General features: G+C 47.5%; 1 protein-coding gene across 8 annotated transcripts in view; it reads left to right on the top strand.

The window, feature by feature from the left end:
• The first annotated feature begins 4,156 nt into the window (after positions 1 to 4,156).
• The window catches only part of LOC140418206 (uncharacterized), a 387,895-nt gene continuing 364,179 nt past the window's right edge, over positions 4,157 to 27,872 (top strand). The window contains exons 1-4 of one of the 8 annotated variants that reach the window (XM_072501634.1): positions 4,157 to 4,216; positions 5,385 to 5,468; positions 9,221 to 9,423; positions 21,182 to 27,776. In XM_072501634.1, coding sequence (XP_072357735.1) covers positions 21,557 to 22,759 — 1,203 coding nt within the window. In that variant the 5' untranslated portion in view covers positions 4,157 to 4,216; positions 5,385 to 5,468; positions 9,221 to 9,423; positions 21,182 to 21,556 and the 3' untranslated portion in view covers positions 22,760 to 27,776. Of the gene's footprint in view, positions 4,217 to 5,384; positions 5,469 to 5,713; positions 6,328 to 9,220; positions 9,424 to 11,571; positions 12,789 to 20,500; positions 21,033 to 21,181; positions 27,777 to 27,872 lie in introns of those variants that run through there. The other 7 variants (XR_011944826.1, XM_072501632.1, XM_072501636.1 and 4 more) reach the window with 7 other exon arrangements.

Raw genomic sequence — 27,872 nt, forward strand, 5'->3', positions numbered from 1 at the left:
CCCTCATTATTTTACAGACCACTATAAGATCACCCCTAAGCCTCATACGCTCCAGGGCATCAAGTCCTAGTCTATACAGCCTCTCAGAACTCAAACCATCAAGTACTGGATGCATCTGAGTAAATCTTATCTGCACTCTTTCGAGTTTAATAATATCCTTTCTATAAATAGGACCAGAACTATACACAGTGCTCCAAATGCGGCCGTACCAATGTCTTGTACAAGTTTAGCAAGACGTCCCAACTCCTGTATTTCATAGAATTTACAGTGCAGAAGGAGGCCATTCGGCCCATCGAGTCTGCACCAGCTCTTGGAAAGAGCACCCGACCCAAGGTCAACAGCTCCACCCTATCCCCATAACCCAGTAACCCCACCCAACACTAAGGGCAATTTTGGACACCAAGGGCGATTTATCATGGCCAATCCACCTAACCTGCACATCTTTGGACTGTGGGAGGAAACCGGAGCACCGGGAGGAAACGCACACACACACGGGGAGGATGTGCAGACTCCGCACAGACAGTGACCCAAGCCGGAATCGAACCTGGGACCCAGGAGCTGTGAAGCAATTGTGCTATCCACAATGCTACCGTGCTGCCCATTCAATGTTCTGATTAATGGAACCAAGTATGCCGAATGCCTTCTTCACCACCCTGTCCACCTGTGACTCCACTTTCAAGGAGCTATGAACCTGTCCTTCTCGATCGCTTTGTTCTATAACTCTCCCCAACTCCCTACCATTAACTGAGTAGGTCCTGCCCCAATTCGAGCTACCAAAATGTATCACCTTGCATTTATCTAAATTAAACTCCCATCTGCCATTCATCGGCCCACTGGCCCAATTGTCAAGTTCCGCTGCAATCCTAAATGGCCTTCTTCACTGGTTATTATGCCTGGAGAGACACAAGGACACTGGCACCATGGAGAAAGTATGGAAATGTGAGGACTGCGGTAAACGGTTCAAATGTTCATCTCAGCTGGAAAATCAACGCAGTCACACTGGGGAGAAGCCAGTCATCTGTTCTGTGTGTGGGAAGGGATTCAGTAGGTCAGCCAGCCTCATGTCACACTAGCAAATTCACACTGAGGAAAGCCCATTCAGCTGCACTCTCTGTGAAAAGACGTTCAGGCGGTCATCTAACCTCACTGTACACCAGCATGTTCATACTGGGGAAAGACCGTTCACTTGCTCCGTGTGTGGGAAGGGATTCATTCATTCATCCAGCCTTCTGATACACAAACAAATACACACCGAAGAGAATCCACTTACTTATACTCAGTGTGGAAAGAATTTCAGGCAGTCATCCACTCTCATTGCACACCAACATATTCTGGGGAAATGACCGTTCATCTCCTCTGTATGTGGGAAGAGATACTCTCAGTCCAGCGGCCTGCTGTTTGTTTCATACACATACTCACACAGGGGAGAAGCCGTTCATCTGCTCTGTGTGTGGAAAGGGATTCACTCAGTCATTTAACCTCTTGACACATCAACAGCTTCATGAGTGACTGAAGAGACTGGATTCTGCTGTTATTGCTGCTGTTAATCACATACAAGATCGATAGTCTTACAATATTTGGTTTATTTCTGCTGATGTCAACAACCCCTATAACTGGCTGCAGTTTAATATTCTGGATTTGTCACTGATTTTTGGGGCTGCAGTGTCTCTTTTTAAAAACATCTTTCCTCTTTATTCAAGATCTCTCCCAGGAACACGCTTGCTATAGCGTTATGAACTTTTACTTTAATCCGAAATAGTTTTTGGTGCAAAATCTATAATTCAGTTTCTGAAACATTCTACTGATTTCCAATTGGAAAATGCTGATTAATCCTTGCTGACAATTCTTTCTGACATACACATTCTTCACTGTGACACCACCATTATGAAATTAAATTCTCAACATGAAATAAAACCGTAAAATATTTCACAGGCTCATGAATAGAAACTTAATCAATCAACATTATTATTGATGAAGTTTGGAAGTTGCTGAGTTGAATCATTTCTAACACAGCAACAGCATTTGGTAAAGGTGGAACGCACAACAAAGACTGTTTTGAGACCCACACAGCAGAGATGACATCTATCGTTAAAACAGAAAGCAAAGCCTACCCGATGCCCAACATAAACTCAAGAGCTGGAACAGTGCATCACTTGGGACTTGAACGTTGCCAAGACCATTGTGTAAAAGATGGAGATGCTGTGCAAATAAACACTGGAGCAGCCGACGTCAAGGAATCTGAAACAAAAGATGGTTTCAGATTTCTTTTGGTTTCAGATTCCCGCATTCGCAGTAATTTACTTTTATCAAGGAATCTGAAATGCCTTTGATTATGGATTATTATTTTTTTTAATTTAGAGTACCCAATTAATTTTTTCCAATTAAGGGGCAATTTAGCCTAGCCAATCCACCTACCCTGCACATTTTTGGGTTGTGGGAGCGAAACCCACGCAAATACGGGGAGAATGTGCAAACTCCACACGGAGATTGACCCGGGGCCAGGATCGAACCAGGGACCATGGTGCCGTGAGGCAGCAGTGCTAACCACTGTGCCACCATGCCGCCCTGATTATGGATTATGGTGAAGTTCTCACCAACAGATTTAAATATGTCCTGCTGGATTGAACACTACTGTGAGCTGTACCTCTGTGAGACAGACACCTCCCAGTCTCTTTGGCTCTCCTGCAGCTTCCTGTCATGGTTGAGTTGGACAAGGAATCCTCATCACTTGAACTGCGAAAGGAGATTGATTGCTGAGCAAGCATAAAGGCACCCAGCAAGGATGGAATTCCAGCTGAACTGCTCAAACGCAAAACGTTCCATTGACTGTCACACCTTCATGACCTGTTTCTCCTCTGTTGTTAGGTGGTCAGCTGTTCCTCATTTCAAGGATGACATCTACTCAGAGTCATGTGTTTTCTCTTGTGGTCTTTCTGCGATTGGAGAAGGTATTTCTCGACCCGCAGATCTTTGGCAGAGATCCCTCTCTGCCTCTTCATTGAGGCGTTGGAATTCAAAAGTAATAATAATAATCTTTATTATTGTCACAAGTCGGCTTACATTATCACTGCAATGAAGTTACTGTGAATATCCCCTAGTCGCCATACTCCGGCGCCTGTTCGGGTGAATTCAGAATGAACAATTCACCTAACCAGCAAGTCTTTCGGGGAGAATGTGCAGACTATGCACAGACAGTAACCCAAGCGGGAATTGAACAAGGGGCACTGGCACTGTGAAGCAACAGTGCTAACCACTGTGCTACCATGCCATCCTACTGATGCAGTTTGATGGTGATTGGCAGCAAACTCTTGCCAGTCATTACAGTCAATGCTTATTACATAAGTGGGGAGTGAACAGGAGTGGAGTAAATTCAGAGACAGAGAAGGCAGCACCCAGTTATTGGCCTTGACCCGAACACCAGCTTTTTCAGCATTGTTTCTCCAGAGTTCTTAAAGCTCTCGATTATCTCACAGGAAAGAAACACAGGTTCAGCTACTGATGGAGATCCTGTTGCATCCTCAGCCACCAATAGTAATTATATATAAAATCGAGGAATTGAAATATGTGAAGATATGATCGATAAGTTTGCAGATGGAAAATTATTGGCGTGGTAACTAGCGAGGACAAAAATTACGGGATGATACAGATGGGCTGGTCATGTGGGCAGAAAAATGGCAAATGGAATTTAACCAGGAAAGGTCCTGCTCCTGTCCAGAGTCAGTGTAGACATGATGTGCCGAGTGACTTCCATCTGTGCTGGATCATTCTAGAAAACACTGAACATTCAGTATCACGAGCAAGAGGGGAGAAGGTGGACGAATTACTGATTCTGGGATTGAACCCAGCAAGAGTTTGCATCTTCTGGGGAGGAGAGAGGAAGGACCCGTTGGGGGGGCAAAAAACCTTAAGTTCTGCATTGTTCCACGGGAGAGCAGCATTGAATCAACTTGAGAAATGGAGAATAGCAGAATACCCATTGACAATAATTTGCTTGATTGTTTTTATTAATTGGTAACCAAGTTATTTTGTATTTACTGTTTGCAGTTTCAATGGTGCGGACATTACCCACCATTCCATGCGGCTGTGAATGTGCCCGATACACTCCACAGGAGCCCAGTGCGCAGACGCAATGTTGGGTGTATCTGGCGCATGCGCAGTGTCACTTTGATCGGAGGTCTGCGAGTGTGCGAGTGGCTGTTTCGGGCGGTGAGAGTCGGTGAGGCGGAGGGAGGAATGGAGCCGGGAGTCAGGGTGGGGAGGGAGTGAAGGCTTCATAAACACCCCCTGCTGGTTAGAAGGCCGGAATAAGACACTGCAAATCCCGCGTTTGTAGCTGCGGAGCTTTTATTCGGTATCAGGCCCAGTTCCACGGCCGCCATCTTTGTTTAGCGGCGCGGCTGAGGGGCCATCTTGATGACGTCACAGAGGCGGTGCTTCAGGATCCGGGTGACCCGGAGAGAAAATCATTGTCTCGATGATTGACAGGCCCCTCCAGAGGGGGGAGGTGGGACTGCCATGTGTGGCAATCCGAAGACCAGAAGAAGAATAACATCAGAATTAGCAGCAGGAGTAGGCCATTCGGCCAATTGACCCTGCGCTGCCATTCAATAAACGCTGATCCGAATGTGCCATTAATTACATTTTCCTGTCTGCCCCCAAAACTTGACTCCCCAGTAGATAAAAAAAGACAAACTCAGCGTTGAGTATATTCAGTGACCCAGCGCCACTGCTTTCTGTGAAAGAGAATTCCACAAACTCAGCTTTGACAAAGAGTTATCCAGACTCAAAATGTTAGCTCCCTTTTCTCTCCACAGATACTGTCAGACCGGCTGAGATTGTCCAGTATTTTCTGTTTTTGTTTCAGATTCCAGCATCTGCAGTAATTTGCTTTTATCCACAGACTGATGACCCTCTGAGGGAAGACATTTCTCCTTATCTCAGTGTCAAACTGGAGAACTCTTATCTTTAACCTGTCCCCCTTAGTTCTTGAATCCCCATGTGGGAAAATGTTCTTTCATCAAAACCCCTCAGAATGTTTCAATAAGATTACCTCTCATTCTTCTAAACTCCATCGGGTACAGACCAAACAGGCTCAATCTTGCTCCATAAAACAAACTCTCCTATCCCAAAAATCAGACTAGTGAAACTTCACTGAACTGCCTCCAAAGCAAGTATTACCCACATTACATAATCCTGGGACTGACAACAAAGGGAGAGAATGTTTGGAACTTCTATCCTGGACTCGAAGGGTGATGGATTTTGGAAACTCCTTTTACTGGAGTTAGGGGAGGATTTACACCCAGTATACTCAAACCAAGATAAATGTTTGATCTTATTTTTTAACCTCGACTAACATTTCTGACCATTGTAATTTCCTTTGACAGCTGCTTCCAAAGCTTCTGATATCTTTCCAGCCGAAGGTTGCAGCAGGAGATTGTAAACTTGAAAACACTGAAATTGTGACAGAGGTGAGTTATTATTCATCATAAATTTACAGTCCCCAATTATTTGTTTCCAATTAAGGGGCAATTTAGCATGGCCAATCCGAAGCTGGAACTCCCAGTGCAGACTTTAGTGTTGTGAGATTGTTGCTGTGGTGGAGAGTGGCTGCTGCTGTTGCTTTCTCTCTCTCTCTGTTGCTGCTCTCGCTCTCTGTCTGTTGCTGCTGCTCTCTCTCTCTCGCTCTGCTGCTCAGTTTGCTGCCTGTTTCCAGTGCTGGTTGCTGCTGAGCTGCCTGGAGGAAGGAGAGGGGAGTAACGGAAGGAGAGGTGAGAGAAGGAAGGAGAGAAGGACAACAACAAGGAGGCAACTTCAAAAACAAGGTGGGAGTAAAGCCCTTTGGACTTCTTGTTTGCTGGCCCCCTCCCGGGTTGAGGGCCTGGCCCAGTCTTCCCAACTGATAACATCTGCCTTCAGCAAGGACAAAACCTTCCTTTTTCTATCCAATGTGCTTGTTCCGGGGCAGGGGGATCGAGTGGGCAGTGTGTTTGCTGAGCCTCCTCCCGGCCTGAAGACTCCACACACCAGCAGGGAGGAGGTGGATTCCATTGGGTGGTCGATCCAGGGTGGGAGCACGGACTGTGTTTTTGCTGAGTCCTACTTGGGCCGAATACCTCGTGAACCAGCGCCACTTTCCTCCTTGTGAACCTGCTTCTGGGCCTGGCGAAGTGCGTCATTTATAGGTCCAGGCAGCGGGTGACCTGGGGGGGTCATCTGACCAGACTTTTTGCCCCTTTTCCATGGCTACATTCGCAGCTGGGTGTCCCTAGAAAGGGAGCATGCGGTGTCCATGGGCACCATCAAAGCCTTCCATGCCCGGTGGGCACCGCAGGGATTGGGGTGCTTTATTGACCCCTTTAAATGCACTCTCATCAGATGTTTTTAAGTTCCTGCTGATCTTTGTTACGTTCGGCAGTGCCCCTAACTGGAGTGGCCCTTTTTGCTTTGTCCCTAAGTTTGTTTCCTTGGTTCTATTTTGTTGGTGGACCTCAAAAGAGTGGCCAATCCACCTAGCCTGCACATCTTTGGGTTGTGGGGGTGAGACCCACGGGGAGAATGTGCAAACTCCACATGGCGGTGACCCGGGGCCGGGATCGAACCTGGGTCCTCAGCACCGTGAGGCAGCAGTGCTAACCACTGCCACCATGCCAGCCTCCGTTATGATGTTTCCATTCCTATTTTATCACACACCTCCCAGTGGCACTCATTGTAACACAGAAACTTCAAAATATCAATGCTACCTTGCATCTTGCCCTCCTATTATTGTCTGATGATAACAGTAACAGAGTAACACACACCAGAATTTGAATATCACATAGGTTGTTGTCTAATAATAATAGTGACAGAGTAACGTACACCAGAATTGGAATAACAGGCAGGTTATTGTCTCATCATGACAGAGTTACGGGGGGTGACTCGGTAGTTAGCACTGTTGCCTCAAGCACCAGGTACCTGGGTTCGATTCCGACCTTGGGTCACTGTCTGTGTGGAGTTTGCACATTCTTCCCGTGGCTGCGAAGGTTTCCTCCCACAGTCCAAAGATGAGCAGGTTAGGTGGATTGGCTGTGCTAAATTGTCCCTGGGTGGGGTTACGGGGTTAGGGCGGGGGATTGGCCACGGTAGGGTGAACTTTCAGAGGGTCGGTGCAGACTCGATGGGCTAAATGGCCTCCTTCAGCACTGTAGGGATTCTATGATTCTACACTGGATCCAATGATACCTTCACACACACACTGCAGCCTGACTCATTGGAACAATCTTAAATCTGTGTCCCATAATCCTTTCACAATCTGCTGATGGGAACAGATTTCTTTACCTTTTGCCGGGTTTGCTGTTATCGTTTCCGATGCCTGGGTCATGCCGGGTGGTCCGTCCAGATTTCACTCCATTTTTGTTTTTGTAGCGGTTGAATGGGCTTGGACCAGTCCATTTAGGATCCAGTACACAATTTGCCCCAAGAATCAATTATAGCCAGGTCTGGGATGGATCCCAACAATTATTGTACAAATGACACATCGTCCCAGTTAGGGGCTTAGCCATTCACCAGCACCACCAATATACCCGCCAATGGCCCACTGACCACCACGTATCTCCCATTAGTGTCCGCAATGATCCTAGTGACCGAAAGAGGGACCCGTTTATTGATTAGAATTGCAGCACCTCAAGCCCGAGTGAAACACTTGGTTCACCCCTCTGCAGTCTGGTCTGATCTCTAACCCGCAAGTGAGTCTCCTGCAAGAACACCACACCAGCATGTAGAATCTTTAGGTGAGCAAAAACCCTCCACCTCTTCACTGGTCCACCCAATCCCCTTACGTTCCAGATAACCAGCTGAATCAGGGGTCTCTCTTCCACCCCACGCCCCCCCCCTCAAACCCTGGCCCCCTTCACAGAATCAGCCATGAGGGACTATCCAGTAAATCTTCAAAATGTACACGCCAAGAGTCCACCCAAGATGGCTGCCATACACGCACCCATACACTCACAGAGTAAATCAAAAACAGTTCTTTAGTCATCAGTTAGCTCACCCGTCTCCACCCCCCTATATATATCTACATTGTGCTTCATAAGGAAAATCTCCCTTCACCCCGAACAGAAAAACAGATTTTATCACAAAATATCAAAACTATAGGGGCTAGTTGGTGTAGGGGTATGATTCTCGCTTTGGGTGTCTTGGTTTCGAAATTTGCGAGAGGTCGCGGGTTCAAATCCCGGACCAGCCCTTTGATAAGGTTTTCTGTTAGGGGCAGCACGGTAGCATTGTGGATAGCACAATTGCTTCACAGCTCCAGGGTCCCAGGTTCGATTCCGGCTTGGGTCACTGTCTGTGCGGAGTCTGCACATCCTCCCCGTGTTTGCGTGGGTTTCCTCCGGGTGCTCCGGTTTCCTCCCACAATCCAAAGATGTGCAGGTTAGGTGGATTTGCCATGATAAGTTGCCCTTAGTGTCCAAAATTGCCCTTAGTGTTGGGTGGGGTTACTGGATTATGGGGATAGGGTGGAGGTGTTGACCTTGGGTCGGGTGCTCTTTCCAAGAGCCGGTGCAGACTCGATGGGCCGAATGGCTTCCTTCTGCACTGTAAATTCTATGATAATCTATGATATATAGAGGATATCACAACACCCATCCCACCCCACAGGAAACGTAGATCTTGTCCAATACAGATAACTGGACCCCAGTCCATGCTTTACAATGTTCACCTCCTCTGGTCTATCAAAATGGATGTCTTTGGACTCGTATGTGAGCCACAGCTTTGCATGGTATACCGTCCCAATTCAAACTTCTTTCTTACACAGAGCAGTCTGAACCTTACTAAAGGCTTCCTCACCAGCTCGACTCCCGTATATTGGTAAATCCTCACTCGGATAACTGAGTGAGTCCCTTCCCACACTCAGTGAATGGTTTGTCGCCGGTGTGACAACGGTGATGAATCTCCAGCTCACATGGGGATCTGAATCCCTTCCCACAGTCCCCACATTTCCATGGTTTCAGCATGCTGCTGATGTCCTTGTCCCTCTCCGCGTTTGACGATCAGTTTATGTCTTGTCCCCACAGAGAGCATGTGTACGGTCTCTTCCCGCTCTGAATAGTGTGATGTTTTTTCAGACTGTGTAACTGGTAAAAGCTCTTTCCACAGGCAGTTCACTGGAACACTCTCACTCGAGTTGAGTGTGTATTGGGTTTTTTTCAGTCACACTGATCATGAAATTTTTTTCTTGCAGACAGACCAGACAAACATTTCTTCTGAAATAAAAGCAAATTACAGCGTATGCTGGAATCTGAAACAAAAGAGAAAATGCTGGAAAATCTCAGCAGGTCTGGCAGCATCTGTAGGGAGAGAAAAGAGCTAACGTTTCGAGTCCGATGACGCTTTGTCAAAGCTGAAACATTTCTTCTTCCACATTCACAGGCCAATGATATTCAGGTCTGATGAATGGAGTGACTGTTAAATCTTGATGTGAAGTTTGATTTGAGTTTCCATCAGTAAATCCTCCCCTTGTAATATCCAGTAAAAGGAGTTTACAAAAGTCATCACTAGGGGCAGGCACGGTGGCTCAGTGGTTAGCCGAGGACCCGGGTGTGATCCCGGCCCCGGCCACTGTCCGTATGGAGTTTGCACATTCACCCCGTGTCTGCGTGGGTCTGGCCCCCACAATCCAAAAAGATGTGCAGGGTAGGTGAATCGGCCACGCTAAAATTACTCTTTAATTGGGGAAAAAAAGAATTGGGTACTCTAAATTTATTTATTTTTTAATTTAATAAAAATAAACGTCATCACTGTCAGTACAGGATAGAAATTCTGAACAGACAATTCTAGTTTCTCTGGAACAGTTTTCCCTTTGCTCACACTCTCCCTCCTCCCTGGGCTGAAATCCAAACCCATCTCACCATCTGCACCATTTCTTTCCTTCACTCCCAGTTTTCTCCCTCCCTCCCTCTTCTCTGCCTGGGTTCAGTTCTCCAGCTCCTGTCTGCAGACTGACAATAAAATCAATGGGTCTTATTGGAGGTTTGGGGCCTCCAGCGGGCGTTTGTGAATCCTCCCTGCCCACCTGCCAGGGTTTCCTTCCTTGCCAGATATCAGATTCCTCATTGATGATTTGAGCCCAACCTGGAACCACGCTAAATTGCCCCTTAATTGGGAGAAAAAAATTACATGAGGATTCGCGGCTCCACAAAGTGGTTCCAACTCCTCACACCCATCTCCTTAACACAGGCATTGTCAAAGTCAGGGGGCGTGACCCATGTGTGGGTCACGGGCAGGTGTCGGGTGTGTCGCGGAGCCGTCAGTTGCGGCGCTCCCGATTGCGCAAATCCGCACGCAGCAGCCGACTTCTAATAATGCCGGCTGCAAGCGGCCTTCAAAATGGCCACGAACATATTAAAAAAATGCGGCCGCACTGCGCATGCGTGTCCGCTCATCGGTACGCATGCTCAGAGTTTTGCGCCTGCTCAGAGTTTTGCCGGCTGCAAAAAGTTCGGGGGGAATGATGTGATTGGTTGCTTTCTGAACTTTGAAGTCTCTTACTCCAAGAATGGTGAGTGATCCAACGATGGTTTCACCGCAGCTGTAACTTCAACAAAGAGATGTCAACGTTTTTAATCTTGAGTTTTATACATTCCAAAACAAAATGCCTGCAGGTCGTATTTGGAAGCTTTCTCAATTAATTGATTTTTAAGTGTCTTTTATTTTTTTACATTTTTAATTGTAATGTTTCGGTGAAATGTGGGGAACCTCCAATTTGTAGAGGATGTAAACATTTTTTTCTGTTAAACTTTATCAAATAAACCCCCCCCCACCCCCCCCCCCCCCCGAACTTGTGGAAAAAAAAGCCGGCTGCTGCAGCTGTTCCCCGTGAATTTGCGCAATCGGAGACGCAGAAGATTTTTTCAAAAATTCTCTGTAATCTTCCTGCCTGAAAGGAGGCAGAGAGCAGGTCACGCCCCCCGAACATCGACATCACGGGCACGATTGCGATTCCTCCATTTTGTCAGCAGCAAACAAAGTAAGAGAAAATAGTGGGTCGCGAAGGTCAGCCGGCGTCGGACGGCGTGGGTCGTGAAATTCGGCCGGGTTGGATCCTGAATGTTGGCCGGTTGGTAAAAATGGGTCCCCGGAAAAAAAGTTTGAAAAACATTGCCTTAACAAGTTGACGCATTTAGTTGGCTGACTAAAAGCATGGTGCTTAGCATAGCTGCCTCACGGCGCCAAGGACCCGGGTTTGATCCCGGCCCCGGGTCACTGTCCATGTGGAGTTTGCACATTCTTCCCGTTTCTGCATGGGTCTCAGCTCCACAACCCAAAGATATGCAGGGTAGGTGGATTCGCCACGCTAAACTGCACCTTAATTACTGTAAATTTATTTCAAAAAAGGATGGTCTCTTTCCGAATGTTCACAATTAAAGGGATGGGTTCCCCAAATGGCTGACATTTAAGGGCAATTAAATTAATAATGGACAGAGATATGTCTAGTGTTGTTGCATGGTCCAGATTTGATATATTATTTACCGTTCTGTAATAAAGTAAATGTATTATTATTTCTCGTAATATAAGACTGTAGCTACGTTATAGATTTCCAGTCATCTCTCCAAAGAACAAAGAAATGTACAGCACAGGAACAGGCCCTTCGGCCCTCCAAGCCCGTGCCGACCATGCTGCCCGACTAAACTACAATCTTCTACACTTCCTGGGTCCGTATCCCTCTATTCCCATCCTATTCATGTATTTGTCAAGATGCCCCTTAAATGTCACTATCGAGCTTCCGGGTGCAGCGATGACCAGCTGAGTCGCACGTTTCGGCAGCTCCCTGTGAAACGGACTTTTGGGCTCTTGACAGGAGCCCCAACGGCAATTTTGACGGCTAAAAACACTGTGCGGTAAACCAGAAGGGAATCCCCCCTGATTACGGATGGAAAAAGGAGGAGAGAGTGGCCAGATTGCAGTGGATCCTTTAGAACAGCGGCAAAGAAGGCAAGCAAAAACCAAGATGGCGTCGGAAGGTGGCAGTTTAACATGGGGCCCTGAACAACAAGAGTTCTTGAAATGCTGTGTGGAAGAGATCAAAAAGGAAATGAAGAAAGAGCTGTTGGCCCCGATACTACAGGCGATCGAAGGGCTAAAGGAGGAACAAAAGACGCAGGAGCGGGAGCTTCGGGTCGTGAAGGCAAAGGCAGCCGAGAATGAGGACGATATACAGGGCCTGGTGGTGAAGACGGAGACGCAGGAGGCACGTCAGAAACGATGTGTGGAAAGGTTGGAGGCACTGGAAAACGACGCAAGGAGGAACAACCTGAGGATTCTTGGTCTTCCTGAAGGTGTGGAGGGAGCGGACGTCGGGGCATATGTGAGCATGATGCTGCACTCGTTAATGGGAGCGGAGGCCCCGGCGGGTCCGTTGGAGGTGGAGGGAGCATACCGAGTGATGGCGCGAGGACCGAGAGCAGGAGAAATTTCCAGAGCCATAGTGGTGAGATTCCTCCGGTTTAAGGATAGAGAAATGGTCCTTAGATGGGCGAAGAAAACTCGGAGCAGTAAATGGGAGAACGCGGTGATCCGCGTTTATCAAGACTGGAGTGCGGAGGTGGCGAGAAGGAGGGCGAGCTTTAATCGGGCCAAGGCGGTGCTTCATAAAAAGAAGATAAAATTTGGAATGCTGCAACCGGCAAGACTGTGGGTCACATATCGAGGGAGGCACCACTACTTTGAGACGGCGGATGAAGCGTGGACTTTTATTGTGGAAGAAAAACTGGAATGAGCGGGTTATTAAAAAGAACGTTCGAACAAAGTGGGGGGGCGAATGTGGGGGGCAAAGAGGGGTTTTATGTACTAATCCTGCGATGTGGTAACTTTTCTCTCTCCCACAGGTGGTGATGGGGGGAGGAGGGGAGGTGGAGGAGATGGGGCGTTGGCCATTGGGGGCGGGGCCAAGGGAGAAGCGCGGGCTTGGTTCCCGCGCTATGATAATCATGGCGGGAATAGAGAAGCAGGAAGGAGGGGGCGTCGCACGGTGCGAGCCGAGGTCACGGGGGGAAGCCGAGGTCAGCCAGAGTTTGCTGACTTCTGGGAGCAACATGGGGGGAGTAATTACGCTAGCGGGGGGGGTGGGAGGGGGGAATTACTGGGTTGCTGCTGCTGGGGAGAGGGGGGAGCTGGTATGGGAGAGGATGGGCGGGGGGGCACCGCCTGGGGGAGATACAGCTGCGTGGGAACCGGGTGAGGAGCTGGAAAAAGGTGATGGCTAATCGACAAGGGGGGGGGGTAGGAAGCCCCCCCAACTTGGCTGATCACGTGGAACGTGAGAGGGCTGAACGGGCCGATAAAGAGGGCACGGGTACTCGCACACCTTAAGAAACTTAAGGCAGATGTGGTTATGTTACAGGAAACGCACCTGAAACTGATAGACCAGGTTAGGCTACGCAAAGGATGGGTGGGGCAGGTGTTCCATTCTGGGCTATATGCGAAAAACAGGGGGGTGGCTATATTAGTGGGGAAGCGGGTAATGTTCGAGGCAAAGACTATAGTGGTGGATAACGGGGGCAGATACGTGATGGTGAGTGGCAAACTACAAGGGGAGACGGTGGTTTTGGTAAACGTATATGCCCCGAACTGGGATGATGCCAATTTTATGAGGCGGATGCTAGGACGCATTCCGGACCTAGAGATGGGAAAGCTGATAATGGGGGGAGATTTTAATACGGTGTTGGAACCAGGGCTGGATAGGTCGAAGTCCAGGACTGGAAGGAGGCCGGCAGCAGCCAAGGTACTTAAAGATTTTATGGAGCAGATGGGAGGTGTAGACCCGTGGAGATTTAGCAGACCTAGGAGTAAGGAGTTCTCGTTTTTCTCCTATGTCCATAAAGTCTACTCGCGAATAGACTTTTTTGTGCTGGGTAGGGCATTGATCCCGAAGGTGAGGGGAACGGAGTATACGGCTATAGCCATTTCGGATCACGCTCCACACTGGGTGGACTTGGAGATAGGGGGGGAAACAGGAGGGCGCCCACCCTGGAGAATGGACATGGGACTAATGGCAGATGAGGGGGTGTGTCTAAGGGTGAGGGGGTGCATTGAAAAGTACTTGGAACTCAATGATAATGGGGAGGTCCAGGTGGGAGTGGTCTGGGAGGCGTTGAAGGCGGTGGTTAGAGGGGAGCTGATATCAATAAGGGCACATAAAGGGAAGCAGGAGAGTAAGGAACGGGAGCGGTTGCTGCAAGAACTTTTGAGGGTGGACAGACAATATGCGGAAGCACCGGAGGAGGGACTGTACAGGGAAAGGCAAAGGCTACATGTAGAATTTGACTTGCTGACTACAGGCACTACAGAGGCACAATGGAGGAAGGCACAGGGTGTACAGTACGAATATGGGGAGAAGGCGAGCAGGTTGCTGGCACACCAATTGAGGAAAAGGGGAGCAGCGAGGGAAATAGGGGGAGTGAGGGATGAGGAAGGAGAGATGGAGCGGGGAGCGGAGAGAGTGAATGGAGTGTTCAAGACATTTTATAAAAAATTATATGAAGCTCAACCCCCGGATGGGAGGGAGAGAATGATGGGCTTCTTGGATCGGCTGGAATTTCCCAAGGTGGAAGAGCAGGAAAGGGTGGGACTGGGAGCACAGATCGAGGTAGAAGAAGTGGTGAAAGGAATTAGGAGCATGCAGGCGGGAAAGGCCCCGGGACCGGATGGATTCCCAGTCGAATTCTATAGAAAATATGTGGACTTGCTCGCCCCGGTACTGGCGAGGACCTTTAATGAGGCAAAGGAAAGGGGACAACTGCCCCCGACTATGTCTGAAGCAACAATATCGCTTCTCTTAAAGAAGGAAAAGGACCCGCTACAATGCGGGTCCTATAGACCTATTTCCCTCCTAAATGTAGATGCCAAGGTCCTGGCCAAGGTAATGGCAATGAGAATAGAGGAATGTGTCCCGGGGGTGGTCCACGAGGACCAAACTGGGTTTGTGAAGGGGAGACAGCTGAACACGAATATACGGAGGTTGTTAGGGGTAATGATGATGGCCCCACCAGAGGGAGAAACGGAGATAGTAGTGGCGATGGATGCCGAGAAAGCATTTGGTGGAGTGGGATTATTTGTGGGAGGTGTTGAGGAGATTTGGTTTTGGAGAGGGGTATGTTAGATGGGTGCAGCTGTTGTATAGGGCCCCAGTGGCGAGCGTGGTCACGAATGGACGGGGATCTGCATATTTATGGCTCCATAGAGGGACAAGGCAGGGATGCCCTCTGTCCCCATTATTGTTTGCACTGGCGATTGAGCCCCTGGCGATAGCGTTGAGGGGTTCCAAGAAGTGGAGGGGAGTACTTAGGGGAGGAGAAGAGCACCGGGTATCTTTGTATGCGGACGATTTGCTACTATACGTGGCGGACCCGGCGGAGGGGATGCCAGAAATAATGCGGATACTTGGGGATTTTTCAGGGTATAAATTGAACATGGGGAAAAGTGAGTTGTTTGTGGTGCATCCAGGGGAGCAGAGTAGAGAAATAGAGGACCTACCGTTGAGGAAGGTAACAAGGGACTTTCGTTACCTGGGGATCCAGATAGCTAAGAATTGGGGCACATTGCATAGGTTAAATTTAACGCGGTTGGTGGAACAGATGGAGGAGGATTTCAAGAGATGGGATATGGTATCCCTGTCAATGGCAGGGAGGGTGCAGGTGGTTAAGATGGTGGTCCTCCCGAGATTCCTCTTTGTGTTTCAGTGCCTCCCGGTGGTGATCACGAAGGCTTTTTTTAAAAGGATTGAAAAGAGCATCATGGGTTTTGTGTGGGCCGGGAAGACCCCGAGAGTGAGGAAGGGATTCTTACAGCGTAGCAGGGATAGGGGGGGCTGGCACTACCGAGCCTAAGTGAGTATTATTGGGCCGCTAATATTTCAATGGTGAGTAAGTGGATGGGAGAGGAGGAGGGAGCGGCGTGGAAGAGATTAGAGAGGGCGTCCTGTAGGGGGACTAGCCTACAGGCTATGGTGACAGCCCCATTGCCGTTCTCACCGAGGAACTACACCACAAGCCCGGTGGTGGTGGCTACACTGAAGATTTGGGGACAGTGGAGACGGCATAGGGGAAAGACTGGAGCCTTGGGGGGGGTCCCCGATAAGAAACAACCATAGGTTTGCCCCGGGGGGAATGGATGGGGGATATGGAATGTGGCAAAGAGCAGGAATAACGCAACTGAAAGATCTGTTTGTGGATGGGAAGTTCGCGAGTCTGGGAGCGCTGACCGAGAAATATGGGTTGCCCCAAGGGAATGCATTCAGGTATATGCAACTGAGGGCTTTTGCGAGGCAACAGGTGAGGGAATTCCCGCAGCTCCCGACACAAGAGGTGCAGGACAGAGTGATCTCAAAGACATGGGTGGGGGATGGTAAGGTGTCAGATATATATAGGGAAATGAGGGACGAAGGGGAGACTATGGTAGATGAACTAAAAGGGAAATGGGAAGAAGAGCTGGGGGAGGAGATCGAGGAGGGGCTGTGGGCAGATGCCCTAAGCAGGGTAAACTCGTCGTCCTTGTGTGCCAGGCTAAGCCTGATTCAGTTTAAGGTATTACACAGGGCACATATGACTGGAGCACGGCTCAGTAAATTTTTTGGGGTGGAGGATAGGTGTGCGAGGTGCTCGAGAAGCCCAGCGAATCATACCCATATGTTTTGGTCATGCCCGGCACTACAGGGGTTTTGGATGGGGGTGACAAAGGTGCTTTCAAAAGTAGTAGGAGTCCGGGTCGAACCAAGCTGGGGGTTGGCTATATTTGGGGTTGCACAAGAGCCGGGAGTGCAGGAGGCGAGAGAGGCCGATGTTTTGGCCTTTGCGTCCCTCGTAGCCCGGCGCAGGATATTGCTAATGTGGAAAGAAGCCAAGCCCCCGGGGGTGGAGACCTGGATAAATGACATGGCGGGGTTTATAAAGCTAGAGCGGATTAAGTTCGTCCTAAGGGGGTCGGCTCAAGGGTTCACCAGGCGGTGGCAACCGTTCGTCGAATACCTCGCAGAAAGATAGACGGAATGGGAAAAAGAAGGCAGCAGCAGCAGCCCAGGATCGGGGGGGGGGGGGGGGGGGGGAGGAGGAGGAACCAGAAGGACTCTCAGGGTTGTTAATATATACTGTATAGTATGTATAGGTCGTTGCTACAGATAATTATATATTGGACTGTTAAATTATATTTTTGGAGAGTGTTACTTGTGACAAGGCAGTTGCCAATTAGGGCTAGTTTTCATTTTTTTTATTTATTATTTATTCATTTTTTGTTTATAAAATAGGTCATTGTTATTTGTGTTGTTATAATATTGTTTAAAGGATGCACAATGTACTGTGTTGGTTGGCCAAAAATTTTCAATAAAATATTTAATTAAAAAAAATAAATTAAAAAAAAAAAAAAAAAATGTCACTATCGTCCCTGCTTCCACCGCCTCCTCCGGTAGCGAGTTCCAGGCACCCACTACCCTCTGCGTAAAAAACTTGCCTCGTACATCTACTCTAAACCTTGCCCCTCTCACCTTAAACCTATGCCCCCTAGTAATTGACCCCTCTACCCCGGGGAAAAGCCTCTGACTATCCACTCTGTCTATGCCCCTCATAATTTTGTAGACCTCTATCAGGTCGCCCCTCAACCTCCTTCGTTCCAGTGAGAACAAACCGAGTTTATTCAACCGCTCCTCATAGCTAATGCCCTCCCTACCAGGCAGCATTCTGGTAAATCTCTTCTGCACCCTCTCTAAAGCCTCCACATCCTTCTGGTAGTGTGACGACCAGTATTGAACACTATACTCCAAGTGTGGCCTAACTAAGGTTCTATACAGCTGCAACATGACTTGCCAATTCTTATACTCAATGCCCCGACCAATGAAGGCAAGCATGCCGTAGGCCTTCTTGACTACCTTCTCCACCTGTGTTGCCCCTTTCAGTGACCTGTGGACCTGTACTCCTAGATCTTTTTGACTTTCAATACTCTTGAGGGTTCTACCATTCACTGTATATTCCCTACCTGCATTAGACCTTCCAAAATGACCTCACATTTGTCCAGATTAAACTCCATCTGCCATCTCTCCGCCCAAGTTTCCAAACAATCTAAATCCTGCTGTATCCTCTGACAGTCCTCATCGCTATCCCAATTCCACCAACCTTTGTGTCGTCTGCAAACTTACTAATCAGACCAGTTACATTTTCCTCCAAATCATTTATATATACTACAAACAGCAAAGGTCCCAGCACTGATCCCTGTGGAACACCACTGGTCACAGCCCTCCAATTAGAAAAGCATCCTTCCATTGCTACTCTCTGCCTTCTATGACCTAGCCAGTACTGTATCCACCTTGCCAGCTCACCCCTGATCCAGTGTGACTTCACCTTTTGTACTAGTCTACCATGAGGGACCTTGTCAAAGGCCTTACTGAAGTCCATATAGACAACATCCACTGCCCTACCTGCATCAATCATCTTAGTGACCTCCTCGAAAAACTCTTTCAAGTTAGTGAGACACGACCTCCCCATCTCAAAACCATGCCGCCTCTCACTAATACGTCCATTTGCTTCCAAATGGGAGTAGATTCAGTCTCGAAGAATTCTCTCCAGTAATTTCCCTACCACTGAAGTAAGGCTCACCAGCCTGTAGTTCCCTGGATTATCCTTGCTACCCTTCTTAAACAGAGGAACAACATTGGCTATTCTCCAGTCCTCCGGGACATCCCCTGAAGACAGTGAGGATCCAAAGATTTCTGTCAAGGCCTCAGCAATTTCCTCTCCAGCCTCCTTCAGTATTCTGGGGTAGATCCCATCAGGCCCTGGGGACTTATCTACCTTAATATTTTTTAAGACACCCAACACCTTGTCTTTTTGGATCTCAATGTGACCCAGGCTATCTACACACCCTTCTCCAGACTCAACATCTACCAATTTCTTCTCTTTGGTGAATACTGATGCAAAGTATTCATTTAGTACCTCGCCCATTTCCTCTGGCTCCACACATAGATTCCCTTGCCTATCCTTAAGTGGGCCAACCCTTTCCCTGGCTACCCTCTTGCTTTTTATGTACGTGTAAAAAGCCTTGGGATTTTCCTTAACCCTATTTGCCAATGACTTTTCGTGTCCCCTTCTAGCCCTCCTGACTCCTTGCTTAAGTTCCTTCCTACTTTCCTTATATTCCACGCAGGCTTCGTCTGTTCCCAGCCTTTTAGCCCTGCCAAATGCCTCCTTTTTCTTTTTGACGAGGCCTACAATAGCTCTCGTTATCCAAGGTTCCCGAAAATTGCCGTATTTATCCTTCTTCCTCACAGGAACATGCCGGTCCTGAATTGCTTTCAACTGACACTTGAAAGCCTCCCACATGTCAGATGTTGATTTGCCCTCAAACATCTGCCCCCAATCTATGTTCTTCAGTTCCCGCCTAATATTGTTATAATTAGCCTTCCCCCAATTTAGCACATTCATCCTAGGACCACTCTTATCCTTGTCCACCAGTACTTTAAAACTTACTGAATTGTGGTCACTGTTCCCGAAATGCTCCCCTACTGAAACATCTACCACCTGGCCGGGCTGATGCCCCAATACCAGGTCCAGTACCGCCCCTTCCCTAGTTGGACTGTCTACATATTGTTTTAAGAAGCCCTCCTGGATGCTCCTTACAAACTCCGCCCCGTCTAAGCCCCTGGCACTAAGTGAGTCCCAGTCAATATTGGGGAAGTTGAAGTCTCCCATGACCACAACCATGTTGTTTTTACTCTTTTCCAAAATCTGTCTACCTATCTGCTCCTCTATCTCCCGCTGGCTGTTGGGAGGCCTGTAGTAAACCCCCAACATTGTGACTGCACCCTTCTTATTCCTGATCTCTACCCATATAGCCTCACTGCCCTCTGAGGTCTCCTCCCGCAGTACAGCTGTGATATTCTCCCTAACCAGTAGCGCAACTCCGCCTCCCCTTTTACATCCCCTCTATCCCGCCTGAAACATCTAAATCCTGGAATGTTTAGCTGCCAATCCTGCCCTTCCCTCAACCAGTTCTCTGTAATGGCAACAACATCATAGTTCCAAGTACTAATCCAAGCTCTAAGTTCATCTGCCTTACCCGTAATACTTCTTGCATTAAAACATATGCACTTCAGGCCACCAGACCCGCTGTGTTCAGTAACTTCTCCCTGTCTGCTCTGCCTCAGAGCCCCACTGTCCCTATTCCCTAGTTCTCCCTCAGTGCTCTCACCTTCTGACCTATTGCTCCCGTGCCCACCCCCCTGCCATACTAGTTTAAACCCTCCCGTGTGACACTAGCAAACCTCGCGGCCAGGATATTTATGCCTCTCCGGTTTAAATGCAACTCGTCCTTATATAGGTCACACCTGCCCCGGAAGAGCTCCCAGTGGTCCAGATAACGGAAACCCTCCCTCCTACACCAGCTGTTTAGCCACGTGTTTAGCTGCTCTATCTTCCTATTTCTAGCCTCACTGGCACGTGGCACAGGGAGTAATCCCGAGATTACAACCCTAGAGGTCCTGTCTTTTAACTTTCTGCCTAGCTCCCTGAACTCCTGCTGCAGGACCTCATGCCCTCAGAGCGTTGTTAGTCTTTGGATTTCTCTTCCACAGGGACCAGTTGTATCTGGGGGTCATTGAATATATTGAAGCACCAGGTTGACAGATATTCTATTGCCAAAGGAGTTGAGGGTTATGGGGAACAGGTAGGAAAATAGAGAGAAAAGTGAGATGAGGGGGGATTTCTTCACTCGAGGATCTGGTGAAGCTTTGAAATTCTCTACCCCAGAGGAATGTGCAGCCTCAGTCATCAGGTATGTTCAAGACAAATGTTGACAGGTTTCTAGATACTGAAGATTTCGAGGGATATGGGGAACTTGTGGAAAAATGGTGCAGAAGTAGAACGGCCAAGGATCGCATTGAAATGTTGAGCAGACTCGGTGGCCGAATGGCCTACTCTTGCTGCTATTATACTCTGCCCCCTGGTCAGGAAACAGTGAGCTGAGCTTGGATCTGTCAATCAACATGAATCAGCACCTTCAGGAGAATTGGGAGGGTGAATATTAGATACAGCAGAGTGAGAATGGAGGGAGATTGTGTGGGATGGAGATTTACAGCTTTTGGAGAATGAGAGAGGAACTAGAAATGTCTGTTCTGAATTTCTATCCTGTACTAACTGATGACTTCTGTAAATTGTTTTTAAAGGATATTGGAAGAGGAGGAATTGCAGACAGAAATCTCAAACATCACATCTCGATGTTGCAAACTCACTCGATTCCTTCTGATCTGAATATCATTGGGCTCTGAATATCATCAGCGAGAAGGAGAAATGTTTGTCCGATCTGTTGGCTTCAAAAGATTTTAAACGTGAGTGTGACTGGAAAAGCACCGAGACCCACACAACAGACACCCGAGTGAGAGTGTTCCAGTGAACTGACTGTTGAAAGAGCTTAAACCAGTTACACAGCCTGAAAACAACATCACACCATTCACAGTGAGGAGAGAAAGTGCACACGTTCTGTGTGTAGACAAGGCTTCCACTGATTGTCCAACCTGGAGAGACACAAGGAGACCCAAAACATGGAGAAACCGTTGATATGCGGGGACTCTGGGAAGGGATACAGAGTCCCATCAGAGCTGGAGACTCATCGACGCAGTCACACTGGGGAGAGGTTGTTCACCTGCTCTCAGTGTGGGAAAGGATTCATTGATTCATCCACCCTGCTGAGACACCAGCGAGTTCACACTGGGGAGAAGCCATTCACCTGCTCTCAGTGTGGGAAGGGATTCATTGATTCATCCACCTTGCTGAGACATCAGCGAGTTCACACTGGGGAAAGACCGTTCATCTGCTCTCAGTGTGGCAAGGGATTCACTCAGTTATCCAGCCTGCAGACACACCAGCGGGTTCACACTGGGGAGAGGCCATTCACCTGCTTTCGGTGCGGGAAGGGATTCATTGATTCATCCACCCTGCGGAGACATCAGCGAGTTCACACTGGGGAGAGACCGTTCACCTGCGCTCAGTGTGGGAAGGGATTCATTGATTCATTCAACCTGTGTAAACATCAGCAAATTCACATTGGGGAGAGACCGTTCACCTGCTCTAAGTGTGGGAAGGGATTCGCGCAGTTATCCACCCTGCAGAGACACCAGCGAGTTCACACTGTGGTGAGGCCATTCACTTGCTCTCAGTGTGGGAAGGGATTCATTGATTCATCCACCCTGCTGAGACACCAGCGAGTTCACACAGGGGAGAGGCCATTCACCTGCTCTCAGTGTGGGAAGGGATTCATTGATTCATCCACCCTGCTGAGACATCAGCGAGTTCACACTGGGGAGAGACCGTTCACCTGCTCTCAGTGCGGCAAGGGATTCACTCAGTTATCCAGTCTGCAGACACACCAGCGAGTTCACACTGGGGAGAGGCCATTCACCTGCTCTCGGTGTGGGAAGGGATTCATTCATTCATCCAACCTGCTGAGACATCAGCGAATTCACACTGGGGAGCGACCATTCACCTGCTCTCAGTGTGGGAAGGGATTCACTTGGTTATCCAGTCTGCAGAGACATCAGCGAGTTCACACTGGGGAGAGGCCATTCACTTGCTCTCAGTGTGGGAAGGGATTCATTCATTCATCCAACCTGCGGAGACACCACCGAGTTCACACTGGGGAGAAGCCATTCACCTGCTCTCCGTGTGGGAAGGGATTCACTCAGTTATCCAGTCTGCAGACACACCAGCGAGTTCACACTGGGGAGAGGCCGTTCACCTGCTCTTAGTGTGGGAAAGGATTACATAGAAACATAGAAAATAGGAACAGGAAGAGACCATTTTGCCCTTCGCGCCTGCTCTGCCATTCGTTATGATCATGGCTTATCATCCAACTCAATAGCCTAATCCCGCTTTCCCCTCCATATCCTTTGATCCCCTTCGCCCTAAGTGCTATATCTAACTGCTTCTTGAAAACATTCAATGTATTGGCCTCAACTATTTCTGTGGTAACAAATTCCACAGGCTCACCACTCTCTGGTTGAAGAAATCTCTCTTCATCTCTGTCCTAAATGGTATATCCCGTATCCTTAGACTGCGACCTCTCGTTCTGTACACTCCCACCATCAGGAAAATCTTTCCTGCATCTACCCTGTCAAGTCCTGTTGGAATATTATAGGTTTCTATGAGATCCCCCATTCTTCTGAACTCCAGCGAATACAATCCTAACTGATTCACTCTCTCATACGTCAGTCCCACCATCCCAGGAATCAGTCTGGTAAATCTTTGCTGCACTCCCTCTGGAGCAAGAACATCCTTCCTCAGATAAGGAGACCAAAACTGCACACAATATTCGAGGCACGGCCTCGCCAAGGCCCTGTATAATTATAGCAAGATATCCCTGCTCCTGTTCTCTAATCCGCTCGCAGTGAAGGCTAGCATACCATTTGCCTTCTTTACCGCCTGCTGTAGCTGCATGCTTACCTTCAGTGGCTGGTGTACGAGGATACCCAGGTCTCGTTGCACATTCCCCCTCTCCCAATCTATGGTCGTTCAGATAATAATCTGCCTTCTCATTTTGTTACCTTATCTAAATAGTTAATATATAGGGTAGCACAGTGGTTAGCACTGCTGCCTCATGGCACTGAGGATCAGTGTTCAATCCTACCCCGGATCACTGTCTGTGTGGAGACAAGTTCTTCCTGTGTCTCCGTGGGTCTCACCCCCATAACCCAAAGATGTGCAGGGTAGGTGAATTGGCCACACTAAACTGCCCCTTAATTAGTAAAAAAGAATTGGGTACTTTCATTTTTTAAAAAAATCATTAATATATCTTGTGAATATCTGGGGTCCGAGCACCGATCCCTGCGGTACCCCACTAGTCACTGCCTGCCAATTTGAAAAAGATCATTAATTCCTACTCTTTGTTTCCTGCCTGCCAACCAGTTTTTTATCCATCTCAATACACTACCCCTAATCCCACGTGCTTTTATTTTACACACTAATCTCTTATGCGGGACTTTGGTCAAAAGTCATCTGAAAGCCCAAATATACCACATCCACTGGCTCCCCCTCGTCAACTCTACCAGTTACACCCTCAAAGAATTCCAGTAGATTTGTCAAGCATGATTTCTGTCCAATCCTGAGTCTGTCCAATCCTGCCACTGTTTTCTAAGTTTTCTAGGGCTGCACGGTAGCACTGTTGCTTTACAGCGGCAGAGACCCGGGTTCAATTCCTGGCTTGGGTCACTGTCTGTGCAGAGTCTACATGTTCCCCGTGTCTTTGTGGGTTCCTCTGGCCCCTCCGGTTTCCTCCCACAAGTCCCAAAAGACGTGCTGTTAGATAATCTGGACATTCTGAATTCTCCCGCTGTGTACCCGAACAGGCGCCGGAGTGTGACGATTCAGGGCTTTTCACAGGAACTTCATTGCAGTGTTAATGTAAGCCTACTTATGGCAGTAAAGATTATTATTATAAGTGCTTTGCTATAAAATCTTTGGGAATGGATTCTAGATTTTTCCTCTTGCCGGTGTCAGGCTTACTGGTCTATAATTCCCTGTTTTCTCTCTGTCTCGCTTTTTAAATAGTGGAATTACATAAACCACACTCCAATCTGCAGGAACTGTTCCAGAGTCTATAGAATCCTGGAAGATGACCACCAATGCATCCACTATTTCTAGAGCCATTTCTTTAAGTACTTTGGGATGCAATTATCAGGCTCTGGGGATTTATCAGCCTTCAATCCCACCAATTTCCCCAACACCATTTCTCTACTAATATTGATCACCTTCAGTTCCTCCCTCTCACTAAATCCTGTGTTCCCCAACACTTCTGGTGTCTGATTTGTGCCCTCATTTGTGAAGACAGAACCAAAGTATGTATTTATTTGCTCAGCCATTTCTTTGTCCCCTATTATACATTCCCCTGTTTCTGACTTTTAAGGAACCTACATTTGTGTTCACCAATCTTTTTCTTTTCACATACTTATAGAAACATTTACAATCAGCCTAATTTCCTGTTTTATGCCATTCCCAACATCACCACTGCAGTTTGGGGTCTGTATACGATGCCCACTAATTATTTTGCCCCTTGGTGTTTCTCCGCTCTACCCATACAGATTCCACATTGTCGGAGCTAATATCCTTCCTCACTATTGCATTAATTTCCTCTTTAACCAGCACCGCCACTCCACTGCCTTTTCCTTTTTGTCTGTCCTTCCTAAATACGGAATATATTCAATTCCCATCCCTGGTCACCCTGCAGCCATGTCTCCATAATCCCGATTATATCACACCCGTTCACGTCTAGTTGCGCAACAGACTTAGTTATGCCATCTGCAGTCACACCAGGGAGTTCATACTGGGGAGAGGCCGTTCACCTGCCCTCAATGTGCGAAGAGATCTAGTAATTCATGGCACTTTCTGAGACAAATTCACAACTGATTATAGGGATTGGATTCTGCTGTTATTGTTTCTGTTCTCAATTACATGCAGGACTGCATTTTGTTCATTCTGTTGGTCAATGGGGATGGTCAGAGGATTTCTTTGTGCTGGACTGGTCGGTCTCACAACTTCGTCTCCAGTGGTCTGATTCTCTCTGAGCCTTCTTGCGAATCTCTGGTTTCACATTTCACAAGGATCAAAGAGTAAAAGGGTGTTCGGAGGTTAGAAAATGTTTCATTACCATTTCTGTTTGGAAACCTCAAAATCATGCCACATTGTCATGAAGATGGGCTATGGTGATTAGATGGTTCTTTGTTTAATTTATCATGGTGTTTCCTCACAGAAGACAACTATCAGGGTATGAGGGGCAAGTTGTCTGAGGTGCACTGGGAAACTACGTTAAATAGTGTCGTCGGAGACAGGCAATCACTGATATTTAAGGAATTATTACTGATTTACACAGGGATCGGTTAGTTCAGTTGGCTGGATGGCTGGTTCTGCTGAGTGACACCAACAGCACAGGTTAAATTCCCATACCGGCTGAGGTTAGCCATGGTCTATGTCAGTATTTATGCTCCACACGATCCTCCACCCACCCCTCTACATCTCCCCCATCAGCATCTCCTATTTTTCCTCCCTCATGTATGTATCTAGCATTACGTTCAATGGATTCATGCTGTTCACCTCACCCACTCGCTGTGGAGTGAGTTCCACATTCTCGCCACTCGCTGGGTAAAGAGGTTTCTGCTGAAATTCCTGTTGGATTATTGAATTCCTTCATAATCTTAAAGATTTCCATCAGGTCACCCATCAGTCTGCTCTTTTCCAGAAAAAAGCAGCCCCAGCCTTTCCTGAGTGTTAAATGCTCTCAGTTCTGTATATTATGAATCTTTGGTGCACTTTATCCAGTGCCTCTATTTACTTTTTCGAAATGGAGATCACCAATGTTGACAGTGGTCCCAGTGTAGTCTAACCCTGGTTCTAAACAAGTTGGACATTTCCACCGTGCTTTTCAATTCTATCCCTCTAGAATGGAAGCCTATATATGGGCCCCACACTTTAGGAGAGATGTGAAGTTCTTAGAGAGGGTGGAGAGAAAATTTACAATCATAATGATCTTTATTATTGTCACAAGTAGGCTAATATTAACACTGCAATGAAGTCCCTGTGAAAATCCCCTAGTCGCCACAATCTGGTGCCTTTTCGGGTACACCGAGGGAGAATTCAGAATGTCCAATTCACCTAACAAGCACATCTTTCGAGACTTGCGGAAGGAAACTGGAGCACCCGGAGGAAACCCACGCAGACACGGAGAAAACGTGCAGAATCCGCAGAGACAGTGACCCAAACTGGGAATCGAATGTGGGACCCTGGTGCTGTGAAGCAACAGTGCTATCCATTGTGCTAGAATGGCACCAGAGATGAGGGACTCCAGTTAGTTGGAGTGACTGGAGCAGCTGAATTTCTCCCCTGAGATCACAGCATCTGGAGGGTGGGGAATGGGGCCATTCAGCCCTTTGGGACCGTGTCGGCTCCCAGTGGAGTAAGCCAGTCTGTCCATTGCCCCGTTCTATCCCCAAATCTGTGCAGGTTTATTTCTCTCCTTGTCTGTCCAATTTCCTATTGAAATTCTTCTGTCATCTCTGCCTCTCCTACGCTCAAAGGCAGCAAGTTGCAGGTTGTTACTCCTCGTTTTACATGTACACAAGGCTCCTAGAGTATAGAGGAGTCTATTTGGCCCATTTTCCCATGCCAGCTCTCTGTACAGCGACCCATTTAATCCCATAGTTCGACTATTTTGTTTTGAGAATGCATCAAATTCCCTTTTGGAAGTTACAGTCCAATGAGGTTCCAGCACCATTGAGACAGTGCATTCCAAATCACAACAACTCGCTGTGTTTTACAACAAATAATTGTGCATATGGTGTGTCTGGAGTTTCACAGAGTATTCAAAATGGTGTCAATGACGTGGTTCTGGCACAAAATTAAGACTCAATCTTTATTAATGATTCTGGAGAGGTTACCGAGTGTAATATATTCTAGTTTATGGACAATTAGAACAAATTAACATTTCTATAAAACCTCTCATTACCACTGGACCTCCTAAAATGTTTTAAAGCCAATGGAGTACTTTTGAAACATATTCACTGTTGTAATGTAGGAAGCTGTAAGTACGCATGTGTAATCACATTTAGTTTTAAAATTGTTATTTTCATAGTGTATTCACTGTCATTTGTAACAAGGTCAAGGAAGCCCTTTTATACCTCAAACATGTAGCTTCCTGCAGCCATTTCACCTTCTGTACCTTTTCTATATTAACTATGTATTGATTTCACAGCAAAAAAATAAATTAATTAATGATTATTCAGTAGTGAACATTGATTATCATTAGTGTATTAGGTGATTATATTGTAAAGACTAGATCTTTATTTTAAAAATAACACTTTCAACCAAAATGTT

This window comes from Scyliorhinus torazame, chromosome 5, assembly GCF_047496885.1.
Source record: "Scyliorhinus torazame isolate Kashiwa2021f chromosome 5, sScyTor2.1, whole genome shotgun sequence".
NCBI classification, from domain to species: Eukaryota; Metazoa; Chordata; class Chondrichthyes; order Carcharhiniformes; family Scyliorhinidae; genus Scyliorhinus; species Scyliorhinus torazame.